The 21,542-nt window shown below is 34.2% G+C and overlaps 1 protein-coding gene across 3 annotated transcripts in view; it reads right to left on the bottom strand.

Moving 5' to 3' along the window:
- The window catches only part of LOC111061426 (probable G-protein coupled receptor 158), a 98,080-nt gene that overhangs the window by 14,122 nt on the left and 62,416 nt on the right, over positions 1 to 21,542 (bottom strand). For all 3 annotated transcript variants that reach the window (XR_005570726.1, XM_039423453.1, XM_039423454.1), the window contains exons 3-8: positions 19,032 to 19,297; positions 17,721 to 18,049; positions 10,343 to 10,454; positions 3,222 to 3,358; positions 2,456 to 2,600; positions 1,202 to 1,270 (exon numbers count right to left, since the gene is read on the bottom strand). Coding sequence is in view for 2 of the 3 variants with exons in the window: in XM_039423453.1 (XP_039279387.1) it covers positions 1,202 to 1,270; positions 2,456 to 2,600; positions 3,222 to 3,358; positions 10,343 to 10,454; positions 17,721 to 18,049; positions 19,032 to 19,187 (948 nt within the window). In the remaining variant the exon portion in view is untranslated. The remainder of the gene's footprint in view (positions 1 to 1,201; positions 1,271 to 2,455; positions 2,601 to 3,221; positions 3,359 to 10,342; positions 10,455 to 17,720; positions 18,050 to 19,031; positions 19,298 to 21,542) is intronic.

The raw sequence follows: 21,542 nt of genomic DNA, 5'->3' as shown, positions 1-21,542 counted from the left end.
CAGGTTGCACATTCGAATACCTGAGCTTCATACATACTCCTGTGCGCATCCTCTTGTCAACCTACTCCTGTACCTGGTCGAATATCAGTCTATCAAATACTTCACCTGTGTACAATTCTTGTATAATTATGTTTTTTTATGAAGCAGATTATTTCGAAAATATATTGAGAGTGGATCTAACATCTATGAGAATAATGATAACTTTGAAGATCGAAGTTGAGATCAAATCAATGATTAGTGGTAATACAATTATTACGATAAACGGTTCATATACGGTAATACAAAATAGGAGAAGTAAACTATACAGAGTGTTCCACGAGAGGTGTAACAGCCGAACATCATAGAATCTACATGGAAAATTTGCGATAGAAAATGTATAGTAACATTTTCTTATATCGACCTTAGTTTTCAAGATATATCAATTCTTCGATATCTTTTAAAAACTTCAATAACTATATTAGTCAAAGTCTAATTCTAAAGACATGGTTGGAAAGGGGAAGAAATTTTGAATACAATTCATTACATTTCTTCCTTTGTTTGACGTTTTTGAACTTTTTATGAGCGCTCAAAAGTGAAAAAGTTCATTTGTCGAGTCCAAAGGTAAATTTCAAACAGTTTAAACGCTCATAAAAAGTTCAAAAACGTCAAACAAAGAAAAAATTGTATGAACCTTATTATCAATTTCTTTCTTCTATCAACCATATCCTTGAAATTGGATTTTGACCAATATTTTTCCAATTATTGAAGTTTTGAAAAAAATCGATTTACAGTATCTTGAAAACTGAGGTCGACTCAAGAAAATATGATACTGAACATTTTTGTTGCAAATTTTATGTTGAGTCTTCGGCTGTTACATCTTTCGTTGGACATTCTGTATATAGGTTCATTTGATGTTCCTGTATCACATTTGTGTCTTCTGAATCCAACAATTTTTATGGAATACTTCAAAAGAATTGAATAATAATAAAGTACTATTTATTAGGAACTGCAGTATAATTATCTAACATGATATATTGAATGATTCGAACCGATTGAAATCAGAATATTTCAAGTAACCCAAAATTTGGATTATACATACATGATAATTAGTCAACCAAATGAAGCTTGAAAAACAAAATTAAGACCAGATACGAGTGAAGAAGTGTTCTACATCATTCTTGCAATCCTCTTATGATACACGAGAATCGTAGAATATACTCACAGACAAATAGAGAAGAAGAATTCCTAAAATTATAGTCTCTAATATCGTCCACATTCCAGCTGCAATAGTCTGAAAAATAATAAAAGTGAATTTTCATCGATAATAATTTCTCTTTAATTCCATTCCATGAGAATGTTACTTTGAGTTTTATACTTATAGTGAGATTCAGAAAATAATTTAATAATTTGATGAGTTATTTTCCATAATAAATTTTTAGTTTAGTCATTAGTTTTAAAGTGGAAATTGGACTTTTTGAAGTGAAAGTGAAATCTTAACCTTATTCTTTTTTGAAACTTTTATTTGTAAAAATTTGGGAGAAGACAACAGGCATAGCCCAAAACTGTCTTCTCCCAATCATATTATAATTATGATCTGTAATTGCCAATGAAATAAATAAATAAATACTCATCATCACAATCACACACACAATTCCAATCCTATTCATTTTACTCTCTATAATTCCATTTAAATTCCGAAAGCTCAATATACGAACCTAAAAAAAACTAATCGTTCTTAACAATAATTCTTCATCTTAATTTTTGTTCGGAAATCAAGGCATATATTAGTTATCCGAAGCAAGTTATACTCAAGTCATTAAACAAGGTTTGTACATAAGAAATTCGTCAACCAGTCTGAAATGATAGGTCACTTCTGTGAAGGTAGACTTTCACAAAAATTGTGGTCTGATAGAAAACCATTAAAGTGTGATTTATCATTGAAGCTCACAGTCCCCCTACCCACTCACCACCATTCAAATTGAGCGATTTCCAAAGTTCCGAAAAAGTAACAACAACAGAAGATAAAAAATGTGAATATCCTGTATTTCATATTATAGCCTCATATTCAGATATTAAAGATTTAGAATAGAAAATAAAATGAATAGATGGAGCTTGCTTCTTTCTGACTTTTGGGTGAATTACTCTCTTTTTTAACTAGATGTTAAACTGGATAATGTAATGGCCATTAATACCCAGCTATAACTGGTGTTAATTTTAAAAATGTGAATTATGCTACACTAAAGCCCTGCACACACGCATCGATTTTTGTTCGTACGATATTTCACCATCCTTATAAATTCTATCAGATTAAACGGAACTTGGCAAACATCATCTGCTTGAAATAATTTGTTGAACTCAATAGAATTTATAAGTACCGCAAAATGCCATATGAACAAAAATCGATGTGTGTGTAGCTAGCGTAACTGATTTTTAGGATCGGAAAAAGTAACAACACAGAATCCATTATCTCACTTACCTTACATTTTCGTTTACGGAACACAATCACTCCTAAAACCACAGTTGTTGCAATGCAAAAGAGTTGAGCACCCAAGATAACAGTTCTGACAAAAACATCTGGTGTTGCTGTACATAGTCTACCAGGGCCGCAGCTTGGCACACATCTTCGAAAAGATCAAACAACAAATCATAATATTCATCATATTCAATGATAATATCTTTGTCATTCTCCAGCAAATCGAAGAAATCAACCATGAAAATTAATTGACCTACACATTCTTCTAGATGCAGAATTAGTTGTGAATTGAGAAATACTTTGATGTTCCTTATACGATTTTATTGTAATGATATGCGCAAAATTGTAATAGATTCAAAGAGACCATCAATAAAATTATATTTCTCCCGCAAGTGATTCCACTTACCAAGGGTCCAATATCCATACAAGTAGGTACTGATTGTAACAGAAGCTAAAAACAAGTGTTCCAGTGCTGATTTGTTTTGAACTTGATTTTGATTCTGAACAATTTATTGATTTGAATACATAAGTAATCAAAATCTCATACAGAATGTTTAGAATTATTGTTGAGAGTCATCTTCCTTCCTTGCAAATAACAATGCAAAAGACAATGGATCTATGTTCATATTGTCTATGGTTATATAACCACTGAATTATGATGTTCTTGATTTGATGTTTTGTCGATCTATCAATTACTGACACGGTTATATTATATACTAGCTACAGATATTCGATATTATATATTGGACTTATAGTTCATTCATCTTACTTGTAAATAGTGTTTTCGTAGCTTGGGAAGAACTCATTCTGCAAAGTGAAGTTTTCAGGTGGGGGAGCAATGTATCCTGGAAGACAAGCACATCGGTAGCCTCCACTCTTCGTGCCGTATCCACTCATTGGTACACACTGCAAACAACAACAACATCATCACTATTAATATTCACAATTTATGCATTATTCAACAGGTTTACTTTGAGAATAGATTAGCTTCTTGGTGATTTCAATTTTCATAGAGTACCTTGAAGGCATCACGTGAATTACATTATTAAAGTTCACAATGTAAAGTTCTGATTCCCTCATGGGTCCACATCTTTTTTTTTACCTGCAATAGGCAGGCAGGATTATTGACCGAGCGAAGTGAGGTATAAGATTCAAGTCGACGGTTTGGCATTTCTCTTGATGTTTGAATGTTTAAATGTTTTTATGTTGCGCATTTACGGCGAAACGCGGTAATAGATTTTCATTAAATTTGACAGGTATGTTCCTTTTTTAATTGCGCGTCGACGTATATACAAGGTTTTTAGAAACTTTGCATTACAAGGATAATATAAAAAGAAAAAGGAGCCTCCTTCATACGCCAATATAAGAGTAAAAATCAGACTATATAGAATAAATTATTCATCATAAATCAGCTGAAAAGTGATTACACAGATGTGTGGAGAAGCCAGTCTATTGCTGTATTTCCATGAGGTCTATAGTTTCAATTAGGTACTTGTGGATGAGAATACTGCGTGAGGTCTACTGTTCACAGAACTACTAGTATAAATTAATGATCTTACGAAGGAAGTATCAAATTATATTCAAGCTCAAGAACTTTTCATTTCAATCTTACGTATAGAGTATAGCTATTGGAGAGCATTCTGAATAAGCCACGTCACTGAAATTTGCACCAATTCATTCCAGAAGCCCAGTCAATAAAGGTTTTTTCGATCCGAAAATTAAATAAAAGCTGAATCTTCTACCATCGATAGAACCCTCCCAGAGGGTCATTCTCCCAAAAGTCCCCTTGGAGCTTTCCCCCCTAGCACCCCTCAAAGTTGAAAAATGCAGGTAATCACGGAAAATCAATTACCTCTGTACCCATTGATCGGAAACAGCTTTATTATATGCCATTCGATTTTTTACATTATGGACTACAATATTAGTTATATTAATTTTTTCAATAAAATTAACAGTTTACTTGATAAAATAATATATATGTAAAAGTTTAGGGGGTTTGCGATTTGATTTTTTTGTTTTCTTCGATTAACTTCGAAGCAAGTAGTTTTAAAGAGAAATGAGTCGAATAATTAATGTAGCCACTCTTATTGCAAATCCATTGATGTATATTGTTATGTATTTGAGATTCGATTTGACGCCGTGGAAGGGGAAACAGTCGACGCGGAATGGCGCGGCTGACTCTCTTAGCCATAGTAAACAGCAAAGTGGAAATCAATTATCTCTGTAACAATTAATCGGAAAAAAATCTATCATATGTCATTCGATTCGTTAAATTAAGGACTACAATTTTAGTCGAATTCATTTCTTCAATAAATCGAACAGTTTCCTTAATAAAATAATATAATGTAAAAATTTAGGGGTTTTTCGATTTGATTTTTTTGTTTTCTCTGATTAACTTCGAAGCAAGTAGTTTTAAAGAACAATGTGACGAATAATTATTGTAGCCACATTCATTGCGAATCCATTGATGTATATTTGTTATGTATTTGCTATTCAATTTGACGCTGCGGAAGGGGAAACTGCCGACGCGGCTGACTCCCTTCATCATAGTAAACAGAATAATACTGCTGTCTACATTGCATCTCATCTCTATACTTATAAAAGGCTAAGCCCCGACAGACTGAAATCACACCACAGCCCAAACTACTGAGCCTAAAAACTTGAAATTTTGCACGATTGTTTATGGTAGCCTGAAAACATCCACTAAGAAAGGATTTTCAGAAATTTGCCCCCCTGAGGGAGCTAGGGCCCCCCCAAAAATTTTGTACTTTTTAACCGCTCATTGCACAGCAAAGTCATGAGGAACTTTTTTGTTCAGCTACGAAAAAAAATTAGATCTATGCAGAAAAATTTCGATCAGGAGCTCGGGGGGGTCCAGGAGAGGATATTTTTCGAAAATTTTGATGTAAAATCACACTACAGCTCAAACTAATTGTCCTACAGACTTGAAACTTTGCACAAATATTCTTCAAACATGCTAGACGCGCACTAAGAACGGATTTTGAGATATATTGCCTCTAAGGGTTTTAAAGGATGAAAAAGGATCCTATTAAGTAAGGTTATGAACATGGTAAGGTGAGTGCCATATGGAAATGGAATAATTTATTCATTGACATGTGATATTCTAACATATGTTGTAATCATTGGAAATAACAAAATAATATGATAGAAATTCAAAAAAGAACATCTGTTCTGTTATTGCTTTCTACGTGATTCCACTCAACCTCAATAATAATATTGTTCTGATAATTGATAAATATGTTTAATATTATTATTAATATAATAAAAGTATTGTTTTGATAATCAATATTTTTTCCACAAACTCTGTATAATAATATGGCGAATGTGAAACAGCTGCACCAAAGAAATTATGTCAACAACATATGTTTAGGAAAACCATAGTTTTGAACTTCATTTTCCTGATGCAATGTATAGGCCCAATGTATGGATTATTAATTTTTTAGCTAGAACAGTTTTTTGAGACTGCTAAATAAACGTCTACAGTTTTATCAATGCTGTATCGGCAATACAAAAACGCATGCAGTTAATATGTCTTTAAATAAAGGTGTTGACATTCACATGAATTAATTATTCTCTACCATTTTTATTTTATTACAATTTCAAAATTATTCGAGCCATGATAGAATTATTGACTCACTGTAGAGTCAGTCAAAAATTTTAATATTGAAATGAGGGGTATTTTGGCAAGCTGAACAAAAAATAAGATCCTATGCACCTTTTCGATATTTCCTCAAATGAAAAATGAGTTTTTGTGGGTTGTCAAAACTCCCCCCTGAAAGGGAAACTATTCAACTTATCCTATAGTTTAGTAAATTAACAATGATTTCTGCATGGAATAACATGTTTCTTGCCAACAAGAATCGAACTCTCTAAATGGAGGTAGAATGATAAGGTTGACAACTTTCAGTTCTGTTGTTTTAACATTTTTTTTTAAATCACTTTCAAAAAGTTCATGTAGTACCTACTATTGTATTCGAGAAACTTCTGGGGCTATCATAGTTTCACAACTATTCTGTTCCACACTCCTTTCTCTTGCAGTCGTTAACCATATCTATAATAAAATAAAGAGTTGGCTTATACATGTACGGGATAGGAAAATTATGTTTGACGCATTATCACGTCTGAACTACTGGACTAATCAACTTGGAATTTTGCATATAGGCTAGATTCTTAATTAACCAAGGATGGTTATATGCCTTTTTTCAATTCTTCAATTTCATTACGTCAAGTTTTCAGGTTATCAATTTTGAAAATAGATCCTTGCGAAGCACGGGTTCCTGCTAGTTTACAGTATAGCGCTCGAAACAATCAATTTTGTCTATTGTTTTGACATGCGCTGTATATAGATTTTCACTTTTCAATACTCTTAAAAAATATTACAATTTTCTTGATTTAACCATGCTCATGATAAAAATAAGGATTTCGTTGTTTTCTCACACAATTTATTATATTAATTTGAAGTGTGCCTTCTCCATACGAGTCAGAGGTAACACAATTTGATAACTCTAGTTTCAAATATTGATTTTTTCCAACGAAGTTTCATGATATATTATGTGTCCGACTCCTTCATCTTATCCTTATTTTGTGAAAAATGAAGATTCAAAATTTATTTTCGTAGCTTTTCTTGTGTTTTAACTTGTTTCATCACTCTTTATAATTTAAACACTTGATAATGGAATGAATATCATCAGATCACATGAACAAAAAAATTTTCAAGCTGAAAGTAGATTAATTTGTTGCACATTCGGTTCAAATATTAACAAATGTTACCAAATATTATCACATATAGTGAGAACCAATTATTCTGAAGCTTACTATTCTCACTGAACATGAAGAGGCAATACCAAGCCAGAATCGCAGTTCCGTTCAAATCATTATTATCAGAGCTTTCAAATTGATGCTATGTAACTATGGATGTTATCCCCATCTCACAATTTCCCTATTTATCCTTATCCTGATTCAGAATAAAGTAGTTGATCTCTTTAATCACAAAAATCAATGTACAGTACCTATAATAAATAGTAAAAATAACAAAATTTCTAGTAATAATGCAACTTTTTCTAGGTATGAATTTCAAGGCTCATAAAATGACTTTTTCTCAATCACAGGCAGAAATTCCAATGATCATCATAATAGTAATTTAATGAAAATTGTTTATATTGTACATTGTTCGACGTAAGATAAGCTACATCTTTAAGGTAACCAACGTATTTAGGATTATCATGTTTATGAATGAAAGCGAGACTGTGATAGAAGATTGGTCAAACTGGAATATAAACATTATAGACAATCCATATTCCTGATCAACTATAATTATAAATGATAGTATCAAGCCATAATGAATTGAGCAACTGAATTTCAAAGTTACTATCCACTGTTCAAATCGCACTGTGATTTCCTTTTACTTCCAAATGGATTGAATTGCCTCACTCTTCAACGTAACAATTATTGAAAAAACCAGTGGAATGCGAACGTCATCCAAATAGCATTTGAATTTCAATTTTCAGATCATGAAATTCATAAAAAACAGATTCTTGAGAGAATAATGATGAATTGCAAACAGTGCAAGTAACATTGATACGAAAGTCAACATCGATTAATTTAATATTGGACTTATCAAATTTATATTATTTATAAAGCTTATAAAATGTAAAACCAACATTTTATATTTTCTCTACTGGAGCAGAACATCGATAGAAGATAAAGAAGAGCCCAACATAAGCACAATATACTTGTGTATTTCAATTTCAATTTCAATTTATTTTCCTTTACACACATACATAAAATACAAGTAATATTAAATTACAACAAGAATAAACAACTAGCAAAATTAGTACAAAAAAAACAAAAATGTCCGTACAAGATGCTAATTCAGAATTTGGTGTAAAAAAAAAAAAAAAGTACCAGAATTCACTTGAACTAACTCATCACTTCAACCCTTCAATGATCACAATGAACTAGAATGGTATAAAAACCATGGAATTGATAATCAGGTACATTTTTCAAATAGCTTCACCCAACTAAATCTGTGAATGCTAAGTCATAAGAAATCATGTTCAATAGATTCAATTTGAATGCTCCAAATAGAAAATGATCTATTCTTTTGGTGCCCTAATCAAAATCAATTTCAATCAACATTAATCGACATAAAGAAAAGCTTCTGCCAACCTTGTATAGTGAATGACAAGATGCGAGTGGAGGTGAAAAATCGAAATGTTAACAAAAATAATAGAAGATGATGAATCGTCTTTCAATTAATCTTATACGGTAGGGTACTTTGTGGTAAATGTGAAACACTTTCATGATTTTCCTACCTTTTATGCATGCTTACTCTTCCTTAATTTGTATGTTTGCATGGCTTTCATCTTTAGAATCTACTGAATTTTCATATTGGACTGTCTAAATAATCTAGATTCAACTAGTAAGAACGGAAGATAAGCTAGCTACTTTACAGAGAGAATCATAGAAAGTTTCGACTCAACAAGCCCAATGTATATATTTTTTTTTATGCCTCAGCCGTCATATATATTTGGCTCAACTGAAGGTATATTATCAACCTGGCTTGAAGAATATTAACTGTAGAAAACAGCAAACACTGCACGCTATGATTTTTCAGGAGATTGCCACTGTTAACACTATTGTAATCTATGATTTATCTCAGTTTTTGACATAACTTATGATAAATTTTAGCATAGAATTATGATCATACACACATATTTCAAATATGTAATAGTATGAATATTTTATCGGTTGCAAACAATATCTTTGTCTGTCATAGAATGCTTGATTTAGCACATCTATAACAACAAAATGATTTTAGAGAATTAAAATGTGAAAAATTGGTTTCATCGCATGTCAAAACAATAGACAAAATTGATTGTTTCGAGCGCCATAGTGTGTGAATAAGATGCAACTTAGAAAGCAGTAGGCCTACTACTGTATTTCACTGTTTACTATGGTGAAGAGAGTCAGCCACACCATACCGCGCCGACTGTTTCCCCTTGCACAGCGTCAAATCGAATCGCAAATGAATAACAATATACATCAATGGATTCGCAATGAATGTGGCTACATTAATTATTTGTCTAATTTTCTTTAGATTATTTGCTTCGAAGTTAATCGGAGAAAACAAAAATCAAATCGAAAAACCCCTAAATTTTTACGTATATATTTTTTTATCAAGGAAACTGTTTGATTTATTGAGGAAATGAATACGACTAATATTTTAGTCAATAATGTAACGAATCGAATGACATATGATAGATTTTTTTCCGATTAATGGTTACAGAGATAATTGATTTCCAGTTTGCTGTTTACTATGGCTGAGAGAGTCAGCCGCGCCGTTCCGCGTTGACTGTTTCCCCTTCCACAGCGTCAAATTGAATCGCAAATACATAACAATATACATCAATGGATTTGCAATGAGATTGGCTACATTAATTATTTGGCTCATTTCTCTTTAAAACTACTTGTTTCGAGGTTAATCGGAGAAAACAAAAAAATCAAATCACAAACCCCCTCAATTTTTACATATATATTATTTTATCAAGAAAACTGTTAATTTTATTGAAAAAATGAATATAACTAATATTGTAGTCCATAATGTAACGAATCGAATGGCATATAATAGAACTGTTTCCGATCAATGATTACAGAGATAATTGATTTCCCGTGTTTACCTGCATTTTTCATGTTTTAGGTGGTTGGGGCGGAAAGCTCCAAGGGGATTTTTTGGGACTTTTGGGAGAATGACCCTCTGGGAGGGTTCTATCGATGGTGGGAAATTCAGCTTTTATTTAATTTTCGGATCGAAACTGCTTTTTTGGACCTTCATTGACTGGGCTATACTCTGTGTGAAAGTTAGCTGACCTTAGTGGTGAGTAGATCACATCTATGGCTCTCGCCGAACAGAGGACTGAGTACTTCATCACATTGGTCCAAATCAGCCCTGTCCAGCGAGTAGAAGAGACCAGCAACACTCCTGTATGAATCATAAATTATTCTTATAATAACTGTCTGTTTTAATAACGCATGGATTCACTTATCTTCTATCTATACTTATAAAATTCTTATCTCACTGACTCACTCACTCACTCACTGATCACGATTTCTGGAAAACTACTGGATGGATTGCAACAAAACTTGGAATATAGCTTCCTTATTAATACGTCTTAGGTGCTCACTAAGAAATCTTTTGGCGATATTTCAACTCTAAAGGTGGTTTTTAAGGGCTTAAAGTTCGTCTTCCAGCATGTATATTCTTCTTCTCCCAATCTCTCAATTATAATTGAAATGACCATATCATATGTTACTATAGAACTATAATCTAGAGAGAGTACCTCTTCGAAACAGTTGCTAACTGGCGACTAAATTAATAATTTTGTCAGGTTGGTATTAAGTTGAGATGACTTCATTAGGTTGGCACCAAGTTGAAGAGCTAATTGGAATGCATTTATCGAGAACAAATTGATTGGGCACTGCTGCTTCAATCGGAGCTATAACCTATTCCTCGAGTATAGATAATTTTTATTTTCCATAAAACAAATTTTTATGACTGGAGTTGCTTCAATCAATTCATCCTATTCTATTTAGACTAATTCTGTTTGTATATCCGACATCACGAAAACTGCTTGAACAGTTTCGATTAAATTTTAATAATTCAGTATGATATATGGAGGGTATTTTTAAAACTTCAGAAGTGTCCGTTGTGGAATCTATTTGTAAAGAATGAGGAAATTCGGCCAAAATATATCTTGGGCGAAAGAAAGGGGTTATTTATTAAAACGGCCAAATAGTTGTTGTTGCTTGTCTTAATGTAAAAATATCTTTCATAGAAGTAAGGCGCTTTTCCCATGAATCAATAATTCCCAAACATCGATTGCTTTACCAAAGAAAATAGAAGGTAGCTTTCGATAAAAATATTGGAGAATATGCATAACAGTTCGTTGACTGTCAGTATTCCTCATTAATAGCATCAATGCTCCCCATTCAAACAATGCTGACACATTGATGTGAATCTCACTATAATTTGGTTACTTTAGATCAGATGAAGATAATAATGTTGATGATCGCTACTGTTTCAATTTCAATCATGTTTGACATTTTTGCTTTTGATGCCAGCTGTTATTATTAAGTGAATTAAGCTCTCATTGAATGAAATCATAATCATTGAAGACAATTATACTAAAAAAAACACAATTTCTGTTTGCATAATTATGTGTGTTTGTGGATATGTATGTATGTCGGACGGATCTCGAAAACGGCTCTAACGATTTTGATTGAATCAGGAATATTGTGAGTTTGCGACAAAAAACATTATTTTGGAACAGGTCTCAACTCTGGAAAAATTCGCTGAAGTTCTTTGAGAAAGGATTATTGGTCCCTCAAGTAGCAGCTGATCAGAAAAAAGTTTTCCATAGTCTGTTGAAAACGTGAGAGAGTGTGAGCAAATGAAAAAGATTACAATAGCTGTAGTTGAGTTGACAAATTTGGTGACCTTAATTTAAAACATTGCAGTATTCATGGAACATCTGGAAGAATGGGTTCAGAAAGTGACCGGATTATAGCAAAATAAATGTAAAATCGATCTCTTCAAACATATGGTAGTTGAATGAAATGTTCATTGTGAGGTGATAAAAATGCGACTAATCTCTTCAGCTTCTGTTGTATTGGTTCCCCTGTTGCTTTATGTTTGTACGCAGCCATGGCCTTGAGAGAGCCAGTTGCACTGTCTGTTAATTCATAATCTGGACTAAATACCACGAGAACCAATGAGAGAAGCCTCCTATTGAAAAAAAACCCTGCTCTGATTAATTCTCATGAAATTTAATCCTGATTGAAATTGAACAGGCTTTTGTGCTTCTGGGCCTGATATTTTCATGTTTCAATAACAGTTAATAACTGAATAGAAAAAACATAATTTTCCATCAGCTGCTCCTAATATTCCTCTCATGATGTCATTACATTACACAAGACCTATTGATATTGATAAATCACAAGTTAATACTTAAGTTGTCAATCCTATTATATAAGGTGAGCAGTTTCTGTATATGGTTACATGGTTATGTATGTCCAACGGATCTTGAAAACGGCTCTAACGATTTTCACGAAATTGGAACATAGTAGGTTTATGATATAAAAATTCGATTGCACTAGGTCTCATTCCTGGGAAAACTCGCTGAAGGACATGAAAAGGATAATAATTATTCATCCTTGGAAAAACAGATTATAATTTCGTCATCTGTGTGGGAGAGAGATAGAATTATGTCCAGCTGTTGAATCTATAAATTTTAATCGACTTGATCAAAATAATCTGATTTTTTGACATGACATGGTATATCATTCTAAATTAGAGTATATCATGATTCTTAAAGTTAATCATTATTTTACAGTTTTAAGTTATCCAATTTGGTATGTGTACAATGTAAATTAGAACTTTTCTGCTTTCAAATGTTTGAATTGAAAACTGGAACTGAATTCAAGTGTATGGAGCACAACCTACTTTTTGGACTATTTATAGTGTATAAAACGAAATTCGGGGAAGAAACAGTTTTGGGCTGTGCCTGTTACTCCTTCCCCAATCGTTTGAAAGAATTGTGTTCTGTTTATCAATAAATAATAATAACGAGCGAAGCTCGGTGCCCCGATATTTTAGATGGAAATTAAATTGAGTTATATGTTAATTTACATCCAAATTTTCATCCCTAAGCTTTTCGTTTCGAGCTAAGATCAAAGAAAGAAATCATATAATGGTAGTCAATAATCAAATTGATTGAATAAACTCTATTCAGATTTATGCAATCTCACATTAAAATCATCCCACTTCAATATTCATGATAGTAAAGTTTAGGACATGAGAAATCAGCCACAATAAATATTATGCTCATGAGCATAACTCTCATGTCTCTGATTTCTCATGTCCTAGACTTTACTATCATAAATATTAAAGAGGGATGATTTTAATGTGAACTCACACTTTTGGATGAGTGAAATGAAAAGTAAGCGACAGGCTATGCCAAAAATTCCAGACTAAGCAAGAGATCCATGGATACCAGAGTCATCAAATTCTGAATCAACTTAATTTGGAATTTATTCTTCAATTGCATCAAGCAAAAACAAAAATAACATGATCACTGCTAATTTTATAACTGTCAACAGGAAATATTAATTGTCAATGAATAAAGTCAAGGTTGACTCTTAAGCCCACCCAATGTTCTACAAAATTCGCTGCAATTAGACTACTATTCTACAGAACAGTTCCAACACATCAATCAATTATTCGAATGATTTGACTCAATAATTTTCATGCCAAGTTGTGGTCTAATCTCAAAAATAATTATAACAATTTTGGTAGTATTTAAATTAAAAATGTTTCACAAAAACAATCATATCTTTTAATTCCCGTAGCGGAGCGGTGTCCCGCTAATTGAGTTTATAAAAAAACTAATGGAACATGTGGTATCATAATTGATTTGAAAGCTTTGGTTACGTTCACATGGTTGATAACTGTTGCTGGTATGTAACAATGAGTTACTTTCTTCTGGAAGCTGACCCTTTCTCAATTTTCAATAGTAGAAAATATTACAACTTGCAACTTGTTTGCAAAGGAAGATGTGAAACAGAAGTAAACCGTGTACTCGGGGCCTCATACTACTCGTCTGAATTCCCTCACTGAATACTCTAACACTAAGAAATAGAAAGAATCTCTTATTACACAAAACCAACATTGGTAATAAATTTCATTTAATGTAATTTTATGTAATATTATGAGGGTTTTCTCTAATGAATTGCTTATAGAAATTCTAGAATTCCTGACTGTCCTCCTGACACATTAGTAGATATGAGGTATTATTATTTTTTTATTAAATATAGTTTTGATCAATAGAATCCATCCAAGCTTTAAAATAGTTATTTGTGCAACTAGTGCGCAAAGTGACAGTTTGCTGCACCGAAAGAAACGTTTACTTCATTAAACAAATGGCTTCTTGAGTGCAGCAGAGGAACTTTGCGCACGTATTTCACATTTAATTCTTCCTACAGTTACCATTGAATATGAGAAGTGGTTGATTGAATGATTATGGGTAAAATGATAGCTGAAATCCATCAAATGTTTGTGTGTGTGTGTGATGCTGTTATTAATAGCAACTTTAATTCATTTAAAAATCAATAATCCAATTGAAGTTGAAAATTCTCAGCCAAAATTCTCATTTTTATTCATCCAAGAATCAGAAAAAATACAGATGGAACAAAAACTACACATTCAAAATACACGCCAACAGCTTGTTGGCTGAACCGAGATGCAAGATGGCTGAACACAACAAGATGGCTGAACCGATAAGCGCGCGACCTAGCGGGAAGAATTGTACCTAAGTTTGTTTCATCCAGCTAAAATGTACTGAAACACGATTCAGAAATTTAGACTTTTGCTCAAATTAACGAGAAAAATGCTCAAAGTAAACTGAAAAATATTTATATAAATAACATAGACTTCACTATCAATTCACTTCACTTCACTTCCACACAATTCACAGACTTCAATTCACTTCCAGTAACAACAAGGAAAATAACATCACGTCAGTTATTTAGAAAAGAAATCAAGAAATTCATTTTACAACTAGACAACCCGAATGATTTTTTTACTAAATTAATATAGGTCTAAATTTAGTATAATTTACACATTACACGACATGAACACTGCAACAATCAAAGATCATTGAACTCACAAATCCCGTCCGGTATGCGTAAACAGTAAGACAGTATCAAATTTCAATCACTGTATCTTTCTTCAAAACGCATTCATTTATGGTATAATTACATCAGCACTTTGAAAAAAAAACGAAACGTTAACTATGAATAAAATTGAACTAAATATGAAAAAAAACAGCAACCACTCCGTACATAGTTTTAAGTTTTGTGTAAGTGTGTGTGTGTGTGTGTGTGTGTGTGTGTGTGTGTGTGTGTGTGTGTGTGTGTGTGTGTGTGTGTGTGTGTGTGTGTGTGTGTGTGTGTGTGTGTGTGTGTGTGTGTGTGTGTGTGTGTTTGTGTGTGTGTGTGTGTGTTTGTGCGCATGTGTGTGCGTATGAATGTGTGCGCATATGTGAATGTGTGTGCGTATGAATGTGTGCAAGAATGATTATAAATATTGACATATTGATTTATTTCAATATAATACCATATTCAATTATTATGTTCTTCATGATATAATATTTAAATTTGTATATAAATATTTTATTATATATATTCAAGTGTCCCCACACAGGGTAGCCTATAGGGAACACATATTAGAAATTAGGAAACAATATTGTATTTGATTTTTGGAATGCATTTGATTGTATAATTATTTTTTTTTTTTGAAAGAATAAAGACAACAGAGAATATTTATTGTAGTATTGTTATGCTTTTTATTATTTTCATTTCTATGAATATCGAACGGTAATCATTTAACCTCAAAATTCGAATTTTATAATGTATATTTGCTACTTTTCTCATTTCTTGGAGTTGAAATAATAATTATCAATAGAAAAGAACTATTATTTATTATTTAATGATGAGAATTCGTGAATGATGATTATTTAATTAAGATTTAGATGAACATTATTCTTGTTTTGGATTTCTAGATTGGGATTTTATCATAAATGTAGGGTAGCCATTGAAATGATTCTTTTCTAAATCTAACCACAGTCATTTTTACCAACCTAATTTTTGTTTTCGTGCACTAATCCTCCATATAACCCACCAACTATTTTGTGTTGCCATGTTGCAAATCTGGAGTGCAGAAAAAATTTTTCCCGCACTAGAGCGGAAAAGTGAATCTTTGCGTTCTGTAATCAGTGCAGGAATCGTCACTTTTCAAAGTAACTGTAGGAAAAGGTTTGTTTATTGCAAATATAGAGTTTTTCGAATGTATAGTAATGTTTTTAGTTTTGTAAGTTGCACGTGTATTCGAATCTACATGGATGAATGAAGGCTTTATTTAAGGACACAAGTTTCTAGCATGTGTACAGCCTTAATAACGTCTATTAATTGATAGATTTGAGAGACTGAGTGGAAAACAAATTAAAATGGAGAAATAAGAGTAGAGCAGAGATAAGACCTTACATGGATAAGCTTTATAGATACTGTACAGAATAAAGGGTTTTCATTCAAAATAATGCATGGTCCCTATTTAGGTCACAATCCAGTAGCCTACCTGGTCCTAGAGTAGCATGTAATTATTCAATTAAGCTGGGTGCCCAAAGGGGGCCATCGTTTGGCGCTTGATGATAATGAGAGATGATGAATGGATATCCTAAGATGATTTCCGAATCACGGAGCTCATAATACATTACCATATAGTGAAGATACCTAGCTTATTCGTCTCTGACTATATGATGATGTAATTTGTTGATGTATAATATGATGATAAATATATTCAGTGGTGTTGGCAACTCATCTGATGGGAGTACTTTTCCTAACACTATATACGATACGTATCGCGCTCCAATACGGAGCTGAGCATTCTCCAATTACTTGAATGCAGTTAGTATTCCAACTGTGAGTATCGTTATTCCTCATTTGGAAATATTTATTGTCTCCCATTGACAAAAGTGACTGACTGTTGATAAATAGTCTATGAGACTTGAAAGCGTTCAAATTGTGAATGACGGAACCTCTAATCAAAGCAATGATTAAGTCAGTATGAAAAGAGAAAATAATAAGAATTCGTGGAATCTCTGGCTACTTATCAATTATGAATATAAAGGTATACCATAGAATAGCATACACAAGTAGATTTTTCATGAGATAGCAGTAAGGGCATGTCATGCTCATGCCATTCACGGAATCCCTAGTTACTTATAAATTATGAATGTGAAGGTATACATTAGAAAAAAAATCACTAGTAGATTTCTCATGAGATAGCATATAGGGCATGCCATGACGCTTTTAATTATCATTACAAGCCATTCGTCCACGTAGGTAATCGTGTTACCATTCAGGTAATCTACATACTATAAGGGAATAATGCATAAGAGTCTCGTCGTTCAAACACACATGGACTTTCAAGCGCCAATTCCAGAAGCTCCTCAGAGGTTCAAAAAGAAAACGCTGCCAACGGCTCAAAATTAATTCTATCCTCACTCTTCTTACTACATGGCTTCAAAATTTCTACTCCCATGATAATTATATTTTCATATCCACAATATTAGTTCAATGAATCAGCAATTACAGTATGTGCAACATATCTATCACCTATCTACCAGATACCCACCTGAATCCAGTTGTGGTTGGTATTGGAGCAGAGAAGCCGAACACCCATTTGTTGAGCAGGCAGTCCCAGAAAGGTGGTGACCAGAAGCCGGGAGCCGAGTGGTTGAGAGCCGGCTGCAGCGACTTCCAGTAGGCCGGCGACGTCGTGTTGCTGCCTGTAGCCGACGCACTACCCATGTCGCGCTGGTAGTTGACGAGCACTCCGCCAGGGGTCAGCACTGCCGTCGCCACCACATCCGGCGTCGTGTCAAGCAGCTCATGCGACCACTCCTCCGTACAGCAGCTGGCACTGCTCAGTTTCGATGTACTCGCCAGTAGAGCTACTGGTACCTGCAGTAAACACAGCTATATTAATAAAAATCATAATCCTCAATGATTCAATAAACTAGTCTATATATATATATATTTTCCTGAGGATGATGTCCAAATGAGTTGTGGGCTTTTGCGTGGGTAATGAGGCGGATGATAATGCGAGATAAATGGGCCTACAGTTTTAGGTGGGTTCCGATCCACAGATAAGCGATTTTACAACTCATGAATCATATTATGAAGAAGATTTGGCTCAAGCGGTCACCCTTCCAACGGCAGTAGTAGGCGCATGATTGTTATTTTTTCTGATAGCTAATCAGCGCGACCATTGATAAGGAATTGAAAGCAATTGATTTGGATTCTCGTTCAGCAGTATTCAATAAATAAAATCTTGCATTGAAACATAGAGAGAAGTGAACCAAAAATTCAATAGTATTAATAATTATTGGAACTCTGATGAATGTGATATTCTGATCCGGCCAATCACCAATCAGCGCCCAAGATTACAATACATCTGAATGTAACATTTCCAAGGCATGCAGCTTGGAAGTTTCTTACGTAGATGTATAAATATTATGGGACTGCACTTGGAATAATCGGAAATAGTCCAACAGTCGACATCCACACCAAGCCACTCCTATTTGAAATATTTTATTGGTAGGGTTTTTCCTATAACGTGTAATAGGGTATAAAAGTAGTATATGAATATAGGTAGACCTATGGTATATTTAGGTACAGCACAATATGTTATGTAACCGTGTATTTTGTGAAAATATTAATTTGTCTTGTCTCGAAGTAATGAAGTAAGGAATTAGGCTACAGCATTCACTTTCAGAGGTACTCTGTGAGCTGAGCTTTTTTATAGTATGGGAACATTTGTGGGAATCTAAGTGAAAAATTACGCTAGAAGACTGTATGATAATTTTTGGGCAGCATTCAATACCATTATAATTGCCAGGAAAAAAGATTATTAGAGGAAAAAATATTGCTGAGAGGTGTAAACCTTGTCGGGTGAGATGTGCACCCGGTTGAGAGTGGCCTCCATGCAGTTGCCGCCGCCCCCGCTGTCATTACGGCCGGCCACCGCTGCCCCCACTCCCGCCCCCGCCCCCAGCAGCAGCAGCAGCAGCAGCGGCAGCGTCGGCACCCGTCCTGTCATGACGTCATCACACACCGCCTCTCCTAGCCGTCACCGCTCCACACACTACTGCACCTCCACACGCTATCGGCATGGGCCACCTCACCGCCGCTACTTCTCACCACCAACACCTGCAAAAAACGAGATCAGCTTTAGAATACTCAACTATTATATTTTCGACTCAAAATTGACAGAAATTACCAAGTGATAAGCATAACCTACTTTTTGGACTATTCCTATCAAAATTTGGCAGAGGAACAGTTTTGGGCGAGAAGCCTGTTGTTCCATTCTCAATCATTCATAATCGTTTGAGAATGATATTGCATATATGAATGTATAATTAAATAAAACTGTAGTTCTCAAGTTATGCATAGGTTCAGTATAGGATTCAACAATATAGTTTAAAAGGAACTCCCCACCAATAAAAGCCTTACGAATATTATAATTATTGGCGGTAGCCTACAGTAATTGTCTGAACGCACACGTTACTATCGAAGATAAGTACAAATTTAGTCAAACTAAGGTCATATATTAAGTGTAGCCTACATGATAATACTAAACATTACATAGACATAACATGTTCAGTCTTATATAATTTAGTAGGACTCAAAAAAATCGTATGTTCAATAATTATAAGTGTAAATAGAAGAAAAAATACACTATAATGTAATGTGTAATTCTGGTTCCATTCTCTCACCATGTATTGCATGCAATAGCATATACTGTATAATATGATGATGACATATTACATATCATTATTATTTTAATGTTGTTATTTGTATTCATGATGCAAGGCAAGCTGCACGTGGAAACAGTAAGGAGGTTGCGATGCGATGACAATAGCCATAAAGCGTGCCACTGCCTCCTCTGGCTTGGAGAGATAAGAGACCGGTGTATGGACTTGAGGCGAGTGTCAAGGCATAGATTATGCCGGAAAGCAGACGAGAACAGCAATCTGTTTGATGGACGCTGCAAATGATGTTAGCTCGGACGATGTCATGTGGGTGTGTGTATAGTAGCAAAAGGACGGTGAGGTATCTGTTAAATGCTATATATTATGAGCAGTGGGGTGAATGCTAGTGAGTCTGCAGCCGTTCTGAGTTCTCCCACGCTGGAAAAACGCTCAAACAGGAACGTTTGTGGCTGGGTCAATGTATAACTTGACGGAGCTGCCACCACTTTCACCCACTTCTCAAGTAGGAAAAAGGAGGGCGACAGGAAGAGAACTCCACACACGCACAAGTTCGTGCAATAGAGCGTGGTTTGAAAGCAAGCAAAGGAAATTCTGCTGCTACTCCCCAGTTACGCACCGTTTCCCTCCAACATACGTTCATACAAGTTTGAGGCTGATTTTCAAATGGCTACTATACCCCACATGCCCACACCCACCCTTCCGCCCCACCCCCTCTATGTAACTCGACAACTGCTTGCACCGATACGATAAGCTCTAACTATCTTGCTTATTCAACCTGTATTCACTACTCAGCATTCCTTTGATCATGTGTAAATATGTGTCTGCATGAAAGCTTTTAACAATAGCCTGTTTATATAGATATTCCAGGCTTGAGAAATAGTTTTCTCTCAATGGAGAGGCTGATAGAATTATAAAAGTTCAATCTACAGGCAGCTAGTTCTCTAGAATCTACCCTTCAAGCTCAGCTGAAGAGTGAGAAATGAGAGGGAGAGCAGGTGAGATTCCTTCTTCGTAACATAAACATAATTTTGCATGGAATGACCTGAGAAGAGGTTATGGATAATAGATTTGAATCGAAATGAACAATATTCTATCAGTAAGTTTGTTGTAATGATGTTGAAAATATCAGATGGTTATTACAGGAAGTGGGGTAGCTGCTGGCATCATTCACCAACAATGTTTAATCAGCATAACCGTTGGTTAATTTGATCAATATTTCTGTTGAGGCTGCAGGATCAATGCTCACAAGACCACGCCTGGAGCAAATTAGTGCACTTTGGTTATAGATCGGGTGACAGTTTGAATAATAAGCCAGGATCTACGCTTCCACTAATTAGACAATGTTGGCTATTGGCACATCTGAACGTAAAGGATCTGCAGCCAACTACTGGCAGTAACGTCGTCATTAATTTCCGGATTGACGCTGTACTGTGGAGCGACGTGTTTTGCCGCAGACCGCTAAGTTTGGACGCAATATTTCACTTGCAAAGTTTGGGGTGCGCTAGTCTTGATGCGCTTCAGATTGATCGATACACCATACGGAGAGAATACACTGCACACGGTGAAGACCATCTTCCAGATATCTGAATAAGTTTAAAGCATTATTGAGTTCTTCCAGATTCTTATATTTTTTATATTTCTGACTTAATTTCCATCTACTGTCTTCGAATAGTATGAGAATT

This window comes from Nilaparvata lugens, chromosome 3 (genome assembly GCF_014356525.2).
Source record: "Nilaparvata lugens isolate BPH chromosome 3, ASM1435652v1, whole genome shotgun sequence".
Classification (NCBI taxonomy): Eukaryota; Metazoa; Arthropoda; class Insecta; order Hemiptera; family Delphacidae; genus Nilaparvata; species Nilaparvata lugens.
The sequence above is the reverse complement of the archived record's forward strand: the minus strand, read 5'-3'. Positions and strand labels throughout refer to the sequence as shown.